This window comes from Engystomops pustulosus, chromosome 4, assembly GCF_040894005.1.
Source record: "Engystomops pustulosus chromosome 4, aEngPut4.maternal, whole genome shotgun sequence".
Taxonomy (NCBI): domain Eukaryota; kingdom Metazoa; phylum Chordata; class Amphibia; order Anura; family Leptodactylidae; genus Engystomops; species Engystomops pustulosus.
The window spans coordinates 117,190,471-117,205,952 of NC_092414.1; the positions used below are offsets into that span (position 1 = coordinate 117,190,471).

Here is a 15,482-nt window from a genome sequence, read left to right on the forward strand (position 1 = left end):
GCTATCCTTCTAACACTGCGACAAAAGAGAAGGACTGCAAACTTAAATGGGTTGTGCAACCCACAACACTAATCCCCTTTCCGGAGAACTGAGGTTAATTGTCTAAATGCTGGGCGCCTAATGTTTCGCAACCCCTGAGATCACATGAAGGTGGGCACACAAGCAGTCTGCAATGACCCTTGGTGTGCATGCCTGACTTTTACTCTTCTATGGGACTTCTGTGGCTACTATGTCCTGCAGGCCCATAGAAGTAAATATTGCCACTGTTACCTATGACATAGTTTAAAAAATATATATTTTATAGATAGATAGATATATTGTATAACCAACATAGATCAGTTATGAAAAGGAACAGGAGCTGCCTTGCTACAATAAATTTAATAATGATATTTAGGGGATGTGAAAAGAGAACATTCTAGGCTTATCTCTAATCCGTTTTTATTTCCCATGTCACTGAGCTATTATGAGTCGTTAAATATTTTAGTAGAGATTAAATATTTAAATCAATCCTGTGTTGGAAGAAAAAAAATGCCACATGCAGTTCATGTTTACTTAAAAAATATGAATTGATTTTTAACTCATCTTTCCAATTCTCTTTAAACAGTAGCAGTAAATGCTATAACGTAAATGTTATATTAAATTGTCTACAAGGTATGATCTCACCTGTTTCAGTAACCATTATATTATCATTGTGCCTGTCCCCAATTCCAAGTACAAACGTTGCTACACAGTATCCAGCACAGGAATAAACAAACCTCTCCACCGCTGCATTCAGCTATGAGGAAGTGAAATTACAGTGTTACATCAATGATACACAGCAATCAGGAACTTGTAAAGCTTCTTTACTTAAAGGAAATCTACCAAAAAAGTTGAGTATGCTAAACCGGGGACACTTACTCATAGATCTAGGTACTGTGACTGTGGTAATCTTCTTAAAGGGAACCAGTCATCACATTTGCACATATACAGGTAGTAGTTCCTATAGAGCCCTATTAACTGACACCTTTCTTTTAGCTAAAAATTGTTTCGCTTACATTCCCATAAATCACCTTTTATTTTATAATACCAAGCATCAGTCGGCCCCTCCCATTTAATCTTCCCCATGCCTTATGCCTCCTTACTGGTCACAGTTCATGTCATGTGACCACAATGACATCATCTCAGGTACTTTAGCCTCTTAACAATAGCAAACTGTACCCCATTCATGTATCTGACCACATGAAGTCACAGCAGCCTCCATGGACTTTTACTCCTCCTCATCCTCCATGAAGGCTGCTGTGATTTCCTGAAATCACATACATGGTGTATAATTTGCTAATGTTAGAATACTAAAGGACTGGCGATGATGTCACATGTCATGAATGTAACTCAAGGCACAGTATAAAAAAATTGACACAATATTTCCCATCTGTACATTGAGCTTTATATGTCTGAAGTTGAATATTAGCAGAAGGTCTCTAAGTACAAGGAAGCAGAGCAGTGATTTGAAGAGATACAGAGCTGTCAGTCAGAATAAAGGATTGTGGTTCACTGGCAGCCTGAGAGAGAGAAAAGTCACAAAGACCAGAAATGAGTCACAAAAGCTAATTTGCATATCCGAAAAACATCTGTAATTAAGGTACAAGGCCTCACTGGCATCTAATTTTAGGTGATATGGGGAGGACCTTTATCAGCAGGCCTTGCTACCCAGGACGGTCAAAATCTGGTGACAGGTCCTCTTTAAATTTCTTATCCATGGCCTCCTTCCTTCTAAAATCAACTCAAAAAATATGCAAATGAGTCTGAAGTGCTATGAGTATCCTCACAAGAACCCCTCCGTGCTCTGGATTCACAGACTGTTACATTGTGCAGGAGCAGTGGAACTGACACCAAAACATTTTTTACATTGATAGCCTAGAAATTCCAGAAAAGTATTGTAAGGGCTAAGTCCAGCAACACACCAAGCAAATGTCTTTGGTATTTATGGCAAACATACATTTCTTAAAATTGCTAATGTAATAAATCACAAAATAAGTTGCCCAGATTTTAACCTCTTGGTTGTGGAATCAGCACTTTCATGTTTCCTTCTCTGTTCATGCAGAGACAATGAAGATAATTAACAGAGCAATATAGGAGGGCAGTGGGGAGAAAGAATAAATATTTAAATACTCTTGGGGCCCTACAAAAAAGTGGTGGTAGACAAAGGGATTGTGTACATAGGGCTCATAACATAAATAATTGTACAAATCATATTTGTGCAGAAATATTACAGAGAGTAAGGAGGTGCCAAAATGATTTAACTGATATTACTCCACAAATTGCTGCAGTAAAAGTAATTAAAGGAGACCTAAGTAAGAAAGAGTGGGAGTTTGTATTAAGTTTAAAGATCATATAACATCAACATTTTCCAGCAACATTTGAGATCAATCTTTGTATTATTTCTGTTAGTGTATTCATCTTAAGTTCGATACCATTAAAGCATGGCCATCCCCATACCACCAGCAGGGAATAGTCAGTCGATGGGGCACATTTACTTACCCAATCCTGTGCGTTCACCATCTTCTTCCTGGAGCATGTGAGTGCTTGATATTGCGACACAATTCCGCTTTTAAATTCCGCGGTTTGTCCGAATACGTCGAGTTGTCTGACGGCACACTCCCCGATTTCTGTCACATGCAAGCCGGTGCCGATGCACCACAATCCAAACACGTGCTCCAAAAATCCAGGGCAATTCGGCGCAAAATGGAAATATTCGGGAAACCCGACAATATCACGGTCCGCAGAACCCTTAGTAAATGAGCCCCAATGCGTTTGACTGTCTGTATCAAGACTATGACCAACTGTTACACCCTTTGTAGAGGAGCATCCTCACTTGAGATAGTTACAGGGTTGTGAACATTTTGGTCGATTCAGGAATAAATTGGACCAACTCCAACAAGATATAATAAATTGTTACAATTAGTTCATTGCAGTATGTACTAATATTTTTTTCATAATAAATTATAAAATGTCCTATAAATGTCTGTACTATTCCTGATCTAAGCATATAGGTTTTTAGTTGAGATGAATGTGGATGCACTTTTTGCTCATACTCAGTAGTGAAGCTTCTCCCCTACAGATCACAGTAAACAGGCACTGGGAATGCTTGTACTCATCTCAGGACAGCTGGAGTGTCCATAAAATCAGGATTAAGGTAAATACTTATCATATTTAAAGTTTCAATAAACTGTGCATAAATCGATTGTTTAAATTGTCTCTGAATGCTGCTGTACATTCTAGTTTGCTTTTTCTCTGAGCTCATATTTTTATGCTTTTAGTTGAGATAAATGTAACTGCACAATGGCCCAGATTTATCAATAATGTGGCAAATTGCACGGAGATCAGTTTGTTTCTGGAAAGTGCAGGGTGTGCCAGATTATTGAATACAGGTCTTCAATTATCTGGTGCAGCCTGCACTGCTTGGAAAGTGTACACAATTCTTTAGAGCCCCGGTATTAAATGTGCAAACACCTACAAAGCATTAACAAGCTCCTTTAGGTGCTCCTTTCTCTCAAAAATGCCACAAAGTCAAATGTCAAATGTCACAAAGCGTTTTAAAGCGCCAAAAGATAGCAAAATTAAGAATTTTGGTTTTTGTACCAAGGTTTTAATTATTGTTAAAGTACAATACAACCAGTCAATGGGAAGGATTTGAATACCTCATTGACTCCTGAACAAAAAAACACAAAAAAGGGCCTGGTCATTAAGATGTTAAAGTGACACGTGAAAAAGTAAAGTTTTTCCATTAAGGGACTAAGCAGTGCATGCACTATATAGAATGCATATGTACAAAGAGATGTCTGTGCGGTGTGTTATTTACTTGTGCATGGCCTTGTTCACACTTGTGCTAAGATGTAGGTTTTGCAAGCTCTGTTGTTCTGGCAATAGCTTCTAGTGGGCTGTGCTCAATTTTCAGTTCCACCCTCCCCAAACTGTGCCCCCAAGCGTGGCATAACTGTAAAGATCTAAAGAAGGCAGTAGGAGCTAGGTTAAAGTCTTGACTAGCTATGGCATTATTAAAACCATCAATATAAAAAATCCCACTGTAAAAAGCATACATGTGGGTTAATATATGTTCTTGTCACAGTTCGTAGGGGGCGAACTGTCAGAGTCTCTTAGGGAAGAGTCTGTGGACCCTCTGGGCCACCGCGGGAGATGATGGTACTGGCCAACACCTGGGACCGGAGTCTAAGTGGTACCTGGTCTTCAACAGATCCCGTTGCAAAGCGGGATGGTCATGCTGCGGCGGGGTGTCACCAGGTCGTTCCACGGGTACGAGTAGGCCTGCGGTGGTAGTGCAGAGGGAGATGCAGGATACAGTTCGAGCCTGGGATGACAGCAGGTGTACATCTTGGAAGAATAACCTGGGACTCATGGCAGGACCACAGGAGCTGGCACACAGTACAGGCAGGCAGTAACTGATACATGGAGCAGGTAGCCAGGGACTGGTAATGGGAACACAGCCAGGGACGGATGACAGGAACATGGAGGAACACTGGTAACGCTTGAACACAGTGGAACACTGGAACACAGGGAACACCGGAGGGCTTTCAATTAGCAGGAAATGATGCTGAAGATCCCGCAAGGCAGGAAGGGATGTAGCGGATTATAAGGCCGAGCCGGATTAACTTGCTCCAATCAGGAGGACACTGGCCCTTTAAGTCCAGGAGAGCCAGTGTATGCGCGCCCTAGGAGCGGGAGCGTGCGGCCTAGTAAAGAAGAAGGAACACAGCCAGGAGCGTGGAGAGGTGAGTCAAGGCCGGGGAGCAGGACAGCGACAGCCGCGGCACCAAGAGGGGCACGGGTGTGCCCGCGATCCGCGGCATGGATTGCGGGGACATTAGTATGTCAGTGTTCAGAGTCAAGGCATTGGGGCAGATTTACTTACCCGGTCCGTTCGCGACCCAGCGGCGCGTTCTCAGCGCTGGATTCGGGTCCGGCCGGGATTCATCAAGGCAGTTCCTCTGACGTCCACCAGGTGGCGCTGCTGCGCTGAAGTTCTCTGAAATGCACTGAAGTTCACGATCCTATCCTGGATGAAGGTGAGTGCAAGCTCCGCGACACAATTTCCTTTTTTAAATGCGGCGGTTTTTCCGAATCCGTCTGGTTTTCGTTCGGCCACGCCCCCCGATTTCCATCGCGTGCATGCCAGTGCCGATGCGCCACAATCCGATCGCGTGCACCAAAATCCTGGGGCAATTCAGGTACAATCGGCGCAAATCGGAAATATTCGGGTAACACGTCGGGAAACCGCGGATCGGGCCCTTAGTAAATGACCCCCATTATGTTGGTAGGCGGTATGTTGATAAACCTTTTGTTTTATCTCATATTTCACAGAAGTTTTTTATATTGATGGTTTTAATAATGCCTTGACTCTGAACACTGACATACTCTACAATGCATTTTCTGTGTCACTATCTCAAGTGAGTATGTCCTCTAAATGGGGTATATAAGTTGTCAGAGCCTTGACACAGACAGCCATGAATAAGAAGAACATAGTCCTTTGAAACGCATTGATTGAATACTCCCTGCTGGTAGTATGGTGATGGCTATGCTTTTATGGTATCAAACTTAAGATGAATAAAGACTGGAAACATTGATATCATCAAATGGAGCTAGAATCTTTTGATGTTGTATTTATACACTGCTTACAGTTCAAGTCTGTTACAGCCAATCGTACCTTTTTTTGATGAATGTTGGAAAATATAGCATTGCAATTTAAAATAACTGATATGGAATATAGAGATTGAAGGTTCAACTTTTGTCTTATTGAAATACTGCCCTGTTTCCCAGAAAATAAGACAGTGGGGCACATTTACTTACCCAGTCCTGGACCTGGACTCGGCGCGATTCACTAAGATCATGCACCCGTTATCCTGCATGTGTTGCTTCTCCGCTCAGGTCCGCTGGAGTTCACCTTCTTCTTCCCGGTGCATGTAAGTGCATTGTTGTGCATTGTGACACAATTTAAATGTTAAATCCTACGCTCAGTCCGAATCCCTTGGATCATCCGACGGCCCTCCCCCTGATTTCTGTCGCATGAAAGCCGACGCGATTACGCCAAATCCGATCCCCTTTTAAATGCAGCGCAAATTAGTAATTGTCCGAATAATCTACATTTGTGCGTTCCATGGACCCTTAGTAAATGAGCACCATTGTCTTATATATTTTTTGCTCCTAAAGAGGCACTAGGTCTTATTTTCAGGGGATGTCTTATTTTTCCATGAACAAGAATTCACAATTATTGTTAAACAAAAAAAAAATCACCATTTATTAATTTACTGTAGTCCTGCCATCACAAACATCAGCATATAATTCTGAATTCCATCAAGAAAGTCTTGTTACTCTCTGTCCGAGTATAACAATCTCTGGTATGTTTTCAATCCTGGTATTTATGCATGAAAAGCAAGATTTTTTTAATTTAAGGACCATTATGTCAAAAGTAGTGTACACTCCTGGATATAACCCCCTCACGTGGCTTGTGTCCATGTGGATTTGAGACATTTGCAACAAAAAGTCTAAAAAGAAGCCAAAATTTGCATCTGCCAGGATAGGCAAAACTGAACATGTATCACAAGTAAAAAGACAGGATCATACAAAAAAGAGCTGCCAAATGTCTCAAAAGTTCACCACAGAAAGACAAAACTACAGTATTTTTCGGACTATAAGGCGCACCAGAGTATAAGGCGCACCATCAATAAATGCCGGCTAAAACGTCTAGGTTCATATATAAGGCGCACTGGAGTATAAGGCGCACCTGATTGTAAGGATGAATGACCAGCAGGTGGGTTCTTTTAGATTTGGGCTTGAACAAGCAATGATGTCACATGGTCAGTACGTTACAATCAGTCATGGAAGAGGGATCTGACTATAAGAGGCAGTGGGAAGCCTTGCGGTGCACATCGGACCTTGGGTTTCCAGGGAAGGAGCAACTTATCGGGGGGTCCGATTCAGTGGGGGAGGTGCCTGCATTCTCCTTGCATGTCACGATCATGCTTGACAATAGCATGCCAGGGGTTAACACCATCTCTGTTGGTGGGTGTTACAGGAGAATGTCAGCATTGATGTACAGCTGACACATGCAGCATCTGGCACCAGCTCTGCTTGTGACCTTGACGTAATAGTACTGTGGGTTGCAGGAAGTCATTTCCATACATCCATATGTGGGGAAGATATTCCGTTTATGGATATTATTTACAGGGTATGAAAGGATGAATGACTGTGGGATGAAACATTCCTTTTACGCCCAACTGTCATCAGTATGTTAGCACTGATGCCAATAGAAAATGACTACTCAGGCCTCAAAGAGGTGCAGGAATAGGACCTACTCTAGAATTTGCGGCACAGAAAGTCGGTACATGCATGCAGTAGCCTTGGAATGATCCAATAGAAAGCTTGTGTTAGCTGTTGAAACAATGGCCATATGTATGAGGTCTCACTCTCATGAAACCTATAACTGAAAAACACATGAATGGTATTTATTACCTGTTTCGTAGGATACAACTGAGGTATTTCCCACTATCTATCTACACTTTAATAGGTTTATTTGGTGCACACAGTACAACATTTGCGCAAAAAAAAATTGGCTTCTCAGCGATAATAAATGAGACGGAAGGTCCAGATTAAAAGTGTTTACGTAAAAATTGGGTCGTTAAGCCATATTAAAGGAAACCTACCGTCAGGAATACACTAGCTGAAGTATTCCTGATGGTGGTTACCTTTCTTTCTACTAACAAACTAAAAACTTTATCTATCCTTTATGCAGATTAACATCAGGGTTTACTGGTGTGCGGAGAAGCCTGATTGAGCGCTGGGCACTAAGGCTAGATCACCCCCCTATAGCCTTTGAAGTCTTTCCTCTGGACGTGTCCTGGCAGCGCTCTTCGGCTATTCAGTCATGTGCAGTAACTTCTTTCTCTTTTGGGCAGTTACATGGGCAATGGGCCACACACAGATGTAAGATTCGGCCAGGCTAATCTTTTTTTTTTAGTAAGTTAGGTATGGTTAGAAGTTTAGGTAAAGGCAGTGTAGGGCTTGGTAGACAGAAAGGCATCTACCGTCAGGAATACCTCAGTTAGTGTATTCCTGATTGTAGGTTTCCTTTAAATTCTTCTCATTAAATATAAAAAGAAATTACTGTACCTTATCTTCAAGTTTACATTTTTCTTTCAACCACTGACTTAGCACTTCATCTTTAAAGGCACCAGTATTTCCAACTGTACTCTGCTGTATCTGAGCAATGGTGGTGGCATCTTTGACAATTTCTATCATTCCTAAAAGTAAAGAAATATAAGTGAAAAACATAATTTCTGTGTGTTTTACTATTTTGCCTTTAAACTGAAAAAGTTTTTACATTTAGTCCCATAAACTAAATTAAAAAAAAAGGCCAAACACATCTTGCATTAATATCCATATTAAAAGTGTGGATAAAAATAAATTTAATGTATTGCAAGGAGACAATTTATTGCCATGCAGGCTGTTATATACACTACTAAGAACCAATGAGACCGGTTTATGTATATGCATTAACATATTTATATGTTATTAACATATTTTATTTAAAGAACATTCAATTAAACCTTCCCTTTCTAATCTCTCTCTGTAGCTCCACACATACCATAAAGAGGATTTGGGAGGAAATAAACTGGAAATTAATTAATAATTCAGTAATAAAATGTATTGCAGGACTGTAGTTATTTAAATAGACAGTTACTTTTTGTGTATACAACCTTTAAATCTCCAGAACACAACACATTTGATGAAAGTGGAAAACAATTGTGAATTTGGGTCTTCCTATGTATGTTACAAAATGTAATTCTTAAAGTGCAACTCCAACATTGTAGAACTCAGCTAGCAGTTTTTTTTGCTATCCTCCACGGTTTAACCAGTCCCTGCAGTAGCTGTCTCCTCTGTCTGTGCTGATTATGCCCGAGAGACCTGTAGCTTATTTACAAAAGTATGTAGACACGGTTTCAAAACGGAATGGGGCCGCTGCTCCCTACTCACCCTGGAGAGTGGAGGTCATGTGATACACTCTGTGTTTAGCTATCAGAAAAGCTGTGTTTATGCAAATCTGTGGATGTTGAAGTCTCCTCTATAGAAGAGTAAGATAAATGGTCTCCCCTATTACCTATAAGTCCCTCCAAAGGTCTCCACTGTTCCGTATCAGTCCCTCCATAATGGTCTGTGATTCTGCAGAAACTTGTGCAACACCCTCGCCGATGCAATGGCGAGGGAGTGTTTGCAAATACGTCCCACCTGCATGTACCCACATCACACTACATGGTCCTTATAGGACATAGGGGATATTGCAGTGGTGAATCCTGCCTGGCAAGGCAGAGGTTAAGTATTTTGTATGATGCAAGATGCTATTGTCCAATGATTTGTGTTACATCCTGTCCTTTGTAAGCTGAGATGTGATTGGAGGAGCAGCCACCACCTGACCAAGGGGAAGTAATAAAACTCCCTGGCCAGGAATGTTCTAGAGAACTTTCAGAGGAATTCTAGAGAAGTCTCTCTCAGGAGAGAGAAGAGAACACTCAGAGAGATTCCAGTGTAGGAGAATCCTAGAGATCAGTGAGTGAGTGAGTAATCTCTGTCTAGCCCATACCAGAGCAGGAAGAGCCTAGCCCCTGCCTCTGAAGAGTGGAGTCTAAGACTAGAGTTAGTGTAGTGAGGAAAAGGGGTATCATCTTACCTTTAAAGGTGATACCTGAAGCCCTACAGGACAAGCTGGAGCTTCCTACCAGGACACAGCTGCCTCCCAGCCTGCCCTCTACATCCAGGCTGGTGAACTATCTCCTGAGGCTCCCTCCAACTCACATCTCAGCACTCCATCTACCTGTTAAAGGCACGTTGCTGCGGTTCCTGCCGGTTCAAATAAAGAACTGTAAGTTGTTTTCTTCAACTTCTGTCTCCGTCTGGTCCCTGCTAATACGGCTGTCTTCATCACCGGCACCCTGTCCATCACCCAGAGACTCACACTCGGGACATTAAGGGGTTGCCCCAGGGAGATCCGCTATAGCAGCCTCTCCCTCATCATTTCTTGCCAACACCACCGTGCTGGAGACCTGCCAGGCTGTAGGACAGCCCTCCGGTTCCCCCGTACCAAGCACCGTGACAATAGCGTGCTTAGGCCGCAACCGCCAGCCACTCCGGTACCTCGGGCCCCGGCTGTCTCCAGGCCTCACCTCAAAGGGCTAGGCCCCGGTGGGGGATGTTGCACTTGTATCCCTCTCTGCACCGCAATCTGCTTCACAAATTCCTATGCACCCTCTGATCCTGCCACTATCTTCAGAGCAGATAAGCTATTAACCCTTACCACTCACACAGCAAGATTTCATGTTACTGTTTCGTTGCTGGTTTCTACTACATATTAAATGTTCACTGTTACTCTGTGTGATAAAAACGGTAAGTCACCATATGGATCCAATATGTACACACTATGCAGTTCTTAGAGGATTTACTAAACAAAAGAAGACAAGGCATCATGGGAACTGTGGGCAGCCTAAATATAACGCAGCTTCAGGGCAATGACAGGAGGTTAGTTCTGACAAGCAGCTTTAGAAGAGAAAATCCCATAAATCTGAAAAGAAAACAATATGGAAATTGTTCTGTTTGTTTTTAACCCCTTAACAACTTGGTATTTTTTGTTTTTATTGTTAACTCCCCACCTTCAAAAATCTAGAACCTTTTCATTTTTCCATGTACGGAGCAGTGTGTGGGCTTGTTTTTTGCTTAATAAATTGTACTTCATAGTGATGGCATTTAATATTCCATGCCATGTACTGGGGAAAAAAATCGAAATGCGGTGAAACTGGTGAAAAAACACATTCACATTTTCTTGTGGGCTTGGTTTTATGACTTTCATTGTGTTCTCCAAATGACATGTCTCCTTTATTCTTTTGGTTGGTACAATCACAGGGATGCCACATGTAGGTTTTATAGCGTTTTACGACATGTAAAAAAATAAAAAATTTCTGTGTGAAAAAATGTCTTTGTTTCACCATCTTCTGATGCTAATATTTTTTTCATACTTTGACATACGGAACAATGTGAAGTGCCCTTTATTTGCGGGACAAGCTGGGATTTTCTTTGATGCCAGATTGAGGACTGTATGACCTTTTGTTATGTTTTTATAAAATTTTATATGTTGTAAAATGGGGTTCAACACCAGGAATAATTATTTAATTTTGAAAGATCTGGACTTTTGGGATCTGTCAATACCAAAGATGTTTATGATTTAATTTGTTGTATCAGTTTTAGGAAAAAGGGGGTGATTTTTTATTAAATATTTTTATACGCCCTAGGGTACTTTAACCCTAAGTTGTCTGATTGATCTTACTACATGGAGAAATTGTTAAAGATTTGTAAACGTGTGGCAGTTATAAAGACTCTAGGCCAGTGATGGCGAACCTTTTAGAGACCAAGTGCCCAAACTACAACAAAGACCCGCTTATTTATTGCAAAGTGCCAACACAGAAATTCAATTTATGATTTATACTCCCTTCTTACAGTTTTCATTGATACCAGCACCCTGAGGACACCAATAAAGCAGAAAATAGTCCCAGGTAGAGCTGTCACTTTAAAATAGCACTGTGCACAGTAAGTCCTGGGCTGTCTGAGACTGCAGGAAGATACCAGGAGTCATCTCTGGTGATGGCCTGAGTGCCCACAGAAAGGGCTCTGAGTGCCACCTCTGGCACCAGTGCCATAGGTTAGCCATCACTGCTCTAGGCTGTCATGGAAACTGATTGTCTCTTCCCAGGTACATCACAGGTAGCATTGATCAAAGCCAATATGGCGTCGCCCACGAGCCACCAACTTTTGACTGCTGCCGGTGGCTTTTGCAGGTGAAAGTGTTAAAACCCACTATTGGTTCTTGCTCCGTTTGTGAGTGTTAACGGTGGGTGTTTTCTGCAAAACGTTAAGGGGTTAAAGGGGAATTACATATGACAGTTTGGTAAAAATCATTATGAAATCGGAGTTACACATTAAAAAGAAATATGAAAAAGAGATGGATATAACAACATTCCCTTTAAAATATAAAGTGAAAATAAGGTAAATATAACCATTTACTATATGAAAAGTATGAAGGACTATTACAGTATGGGTTTACCTTATAAACCCATCACTTACCTATCTTGTTTCCTGTAGAAATGCAGCCATAGGGCAATAGGCAAAGGTCTAGTGATTCACCTTCCCAAATAGATTCCATAATGCGAAGTATCTGAAACACAAATATTTCCATTATAAATATTTTACTGAATCATTTGAAGCACCAAAAATGACTAGCTGTTTATTGTCCAACCTCAAGGACATCCTACACTGCAAAGGGACATACCACAATATAAGGTATTGTTTTTATTAAAGAGGACCTGTCGCCCATAAAAAAAGGCACTAGGAGCTGCTTACTAAAATAAGTGAGATTGTGAGATAGGTTGTACCATGAACACCATTTTATTTTGTTGTCTTTAGTTCAATTATTCATCTGTCTTTGTATTTGTATGCTTTGTATTTTCTGTTCAACTGTGTACCGGTATTAATTTTGTGTTAAAAACCATAGTGGGGCAGTTAAAATTATTAGATATTGCTTGGGAGCTTAACCCTTTGGCCATTTTGCACCTTCCTGACACTGCCAATTATTTCAAATATGAATCTGTCACTATAAGTGGTAATAACTTTGGAACGCTTCAATGTACCCAGGTGATTAGAGAATGTTTTCTCGTGACACATCGCATATCATGTTAGTTTAAAAATTTGGATAATATGTTTTGCATATATTTATGAAAGAAGCAGATATTTGTTGAAGCTTCCGTGTTTTTTTATGCGTCCTCTCAGTTTTGTAGAATTTTAGGTGCGATCTTTCACATTTTCATTAAAAACTGCAAAATCATACTTTTGAGGGACTTGCTCAGCTTTCAAGAGACCTAAAGAATAGTAACACCCCATACATTATACCATTGTTGTTAATAAAAAGGACAAATTTTTTTGATGGGTTTGGATTTGTGCCAGAATGGGTTTTATTGCTGATGAAATGTTGAATAAGCAACTCATATTTGGATAAGGAAGGTGTTTGTGCTTGCAATTTGGGTTGTCATAAAAAATAATATGTTATCTTTATTGTAAGGATCACTACAATTACATTGATACCTTATTTATATAGTTTATATAATTTTACTGAAGAAAAACCAATATAGAGAAAATCTCATTTTTTTTAGTATCGCCATCTTTCCGGAGGCATAACTTTTGTATTTTTCAGTTGACAGAGCTGGTTAAGAGCGTATTTTTTGTGTGATGAGTAGTTCTATTTTGTGTCTGGTCCTCATCAGAAGCCCCTTACACGCATGGCCATGGAGGAATCTCCGGTCGTGGGTGTTACAGGCGGGCATCCACTGTAATATACAGCTGAACTCCCGCAGCTTCTGGAACCATCAAAATCATCGCAATGGTTGCATCCTGAAAGGAAGTATGGTAGCTGTCAAGGGCAACAGCTTGAAATGGTTAAGAATACTGCACATGCTCCTTCCTAAGGATGCAGGCAGGTGTGATCGCTACCCGTGTCCTGAAATGAGGAAGAAAAGTTGAAGAGCAAGTATGCGTTAGCAGTGGCAGATAATTGAATTTTTAATATTATATGGCTGCCATTATTGAAGGAGCTATAAATTATGGGGACAGGCGCGGGGTGTTTTTTAAATAAAAATTAATTATGGGGTATAAAGTACCTCTGTACTGCAAATAACGGTTTTAAAAATAAATGGTTAAAAAAACCACAAGATGGATATTGTTGTACCTGTAGCAACACAGGCTAAGAAGACATTATGCTATTATACCTCTACTGTGAAGGGTATATATAAAAAAAAAATACCGTATATACTCGAGTATAAGCCAACCCAAGACCCCTAATTTTACCACAAAAACCTGGTAAAACCTATTGACTCGAGTATAAGCCGAGGGTGGGAAATGCATTGGTCACAGCTCCTTCCCCCAAGTATATAGCCAGCAAGCCCCCAGAAGTATATAGCCAGCCAGCCCCTGCCCCCCAGTATATACCCTGCCAGCCCCTGTGCCTCAGTATATAGCCTGCCAGCCCCTCTGCCCCAGTATACAGCCTGCCAGCCCCTGTGCCCCAGTATACAGCCTGCCAGCCCCTGTGCCCCAGTATAAAGCCTGCCAGCGCCTCTGCCCCAGTATATAGCCTGCCAGCCCCTGTGCCCCAGTATAGAGCCTGCCAGCCCCTGTGCCCCAGTATACAGCCTGCCAGCCCCTGTGCACCGGGAAATATAGCCTGCCATTCCCTGTGCCCCGGGAAATATAGCCTGCCAGCCCCTGTGCCCCGGGAAATATAGCCTGCCAGCCCCTGTGCCCCAGGAAATATAGCCTGCCAGCCCCTGTGCCCCGTTATGAAGCCGGACCCCCGCCCCATTGATGTAAAAAAAAAAAAATCAAAACTCACCTTTCCGGCGGCCCTCTCGGGTCTTCTGTGTGATCCGGCAGTCAGTGGCAGGTCCGTGCCGCGCACAGCGCTGACGTCAGCCGCAGCCGCCACAGTGTGTGCCGGCTGCCGGCACACACAATACTATTGCAATACTATTGCAAGCTGTATACTACTGGGGACTGGCTGTATACTACTGGGGGCAAGCTGTTTACTACTGGGGGCAAGCTGGGCTGGCTGTATACTACTGGGGGCAGGCTGTATACTACTGGGGGCAAGCTGGGCTGGCTGTATACTGCAGGGGGCAGGCTGTATACTACAGGGGGCAGGCTGTATATTATAGGGGCCTGGCTGGCTATATACTGGGGGGGGGTCTGTGATCAATGCATTTCCCACCCTCAGCTTATACTCGAGTCAATAGGTTTTCCCAGTTTTTGGTGGTAAAATTAGGGGTCTCGGCTTATATTCAGTTCTGCTTATACTTGAGTATATACGGTAAGTGTGGAGTTTAGGACAACTTAAAAATCCAATGCTCACTTCACTGTGGGGTACAAAATGGTTGTGATGAGTATATATTACTTAAAAGTACGGAGTTGTTATCCAAGTGGCATTATACTGTAAGTGACTGGTATTTTAAAGGTGTGCAGTGTGATGCATAACTGAAGACATCAGCTATAGGTCATGGCCAAGAGAGATAATATATTTCTATAAATACACATGTATTTTTAAAAATACATTAAAATAAACATAGTCACTTAATTATTTTATGAAGTATGTGCGGGTCAATGACAAAATTATTACCTGTAAAATGAGCATATCTTGCCGAAGATCATCGCCATGCTTAAATATTATTCCTATAGTCTCATTGGACAATGCGGTTGTGTCGGCACATTTAAATTCCAGCCACAGTGGCTTCTTTTTTGAGGCCATAACTTTGCATTTTTCTACCTTTTGAAAACAAAATATTATTATTTATTACCTTATTTATGGCATGATCCTTGCTTGTCATGATACTATGATACATATCTAC

General features: G+C 41.6%; 1 protein-coding gene across 6 annotated transcripts in view; it reads right to left on the reverse strand.

The window, feature by feature from the left end:
- Nucleotides 1-15,482, reverse strand: part of PIK3CG (phosphatidylinositol-4,5-bisphosphate 3-kinase catalytic subunit gamma) — a 71,968-nt gene that overhangs the window by 12,579 nt on the left and 43,907 nt on the right. For all 6 annotated transcript variants that reach the window (XM_072147165.1, XM_072147166.1, XM_072147171.1 and 3 more), the window contains 4 exons: nucleotides 15,254-15,400; nucleotides 12,157-12,247; nucleotides 8,161-8,291; nucleotides 664-775 (listed from right to left, as the gene is read on the reverse strand). In XM_072147165.1, coding sequence (XP_072003266.1) covers nucleotides 664-775; nucleotides 8,161-8,291; nucleotides 12,157-12,247; nucleotides 15,254-15,400 — 481 coding nt within the window. The remainder of the gene's footprint in view (nucleotides 1-663; nucleotides 776-8,160; nucleotides 8,292-12,156; nucleotides 12,248-15,253; nucleotides 15,401-15,482) is intronic.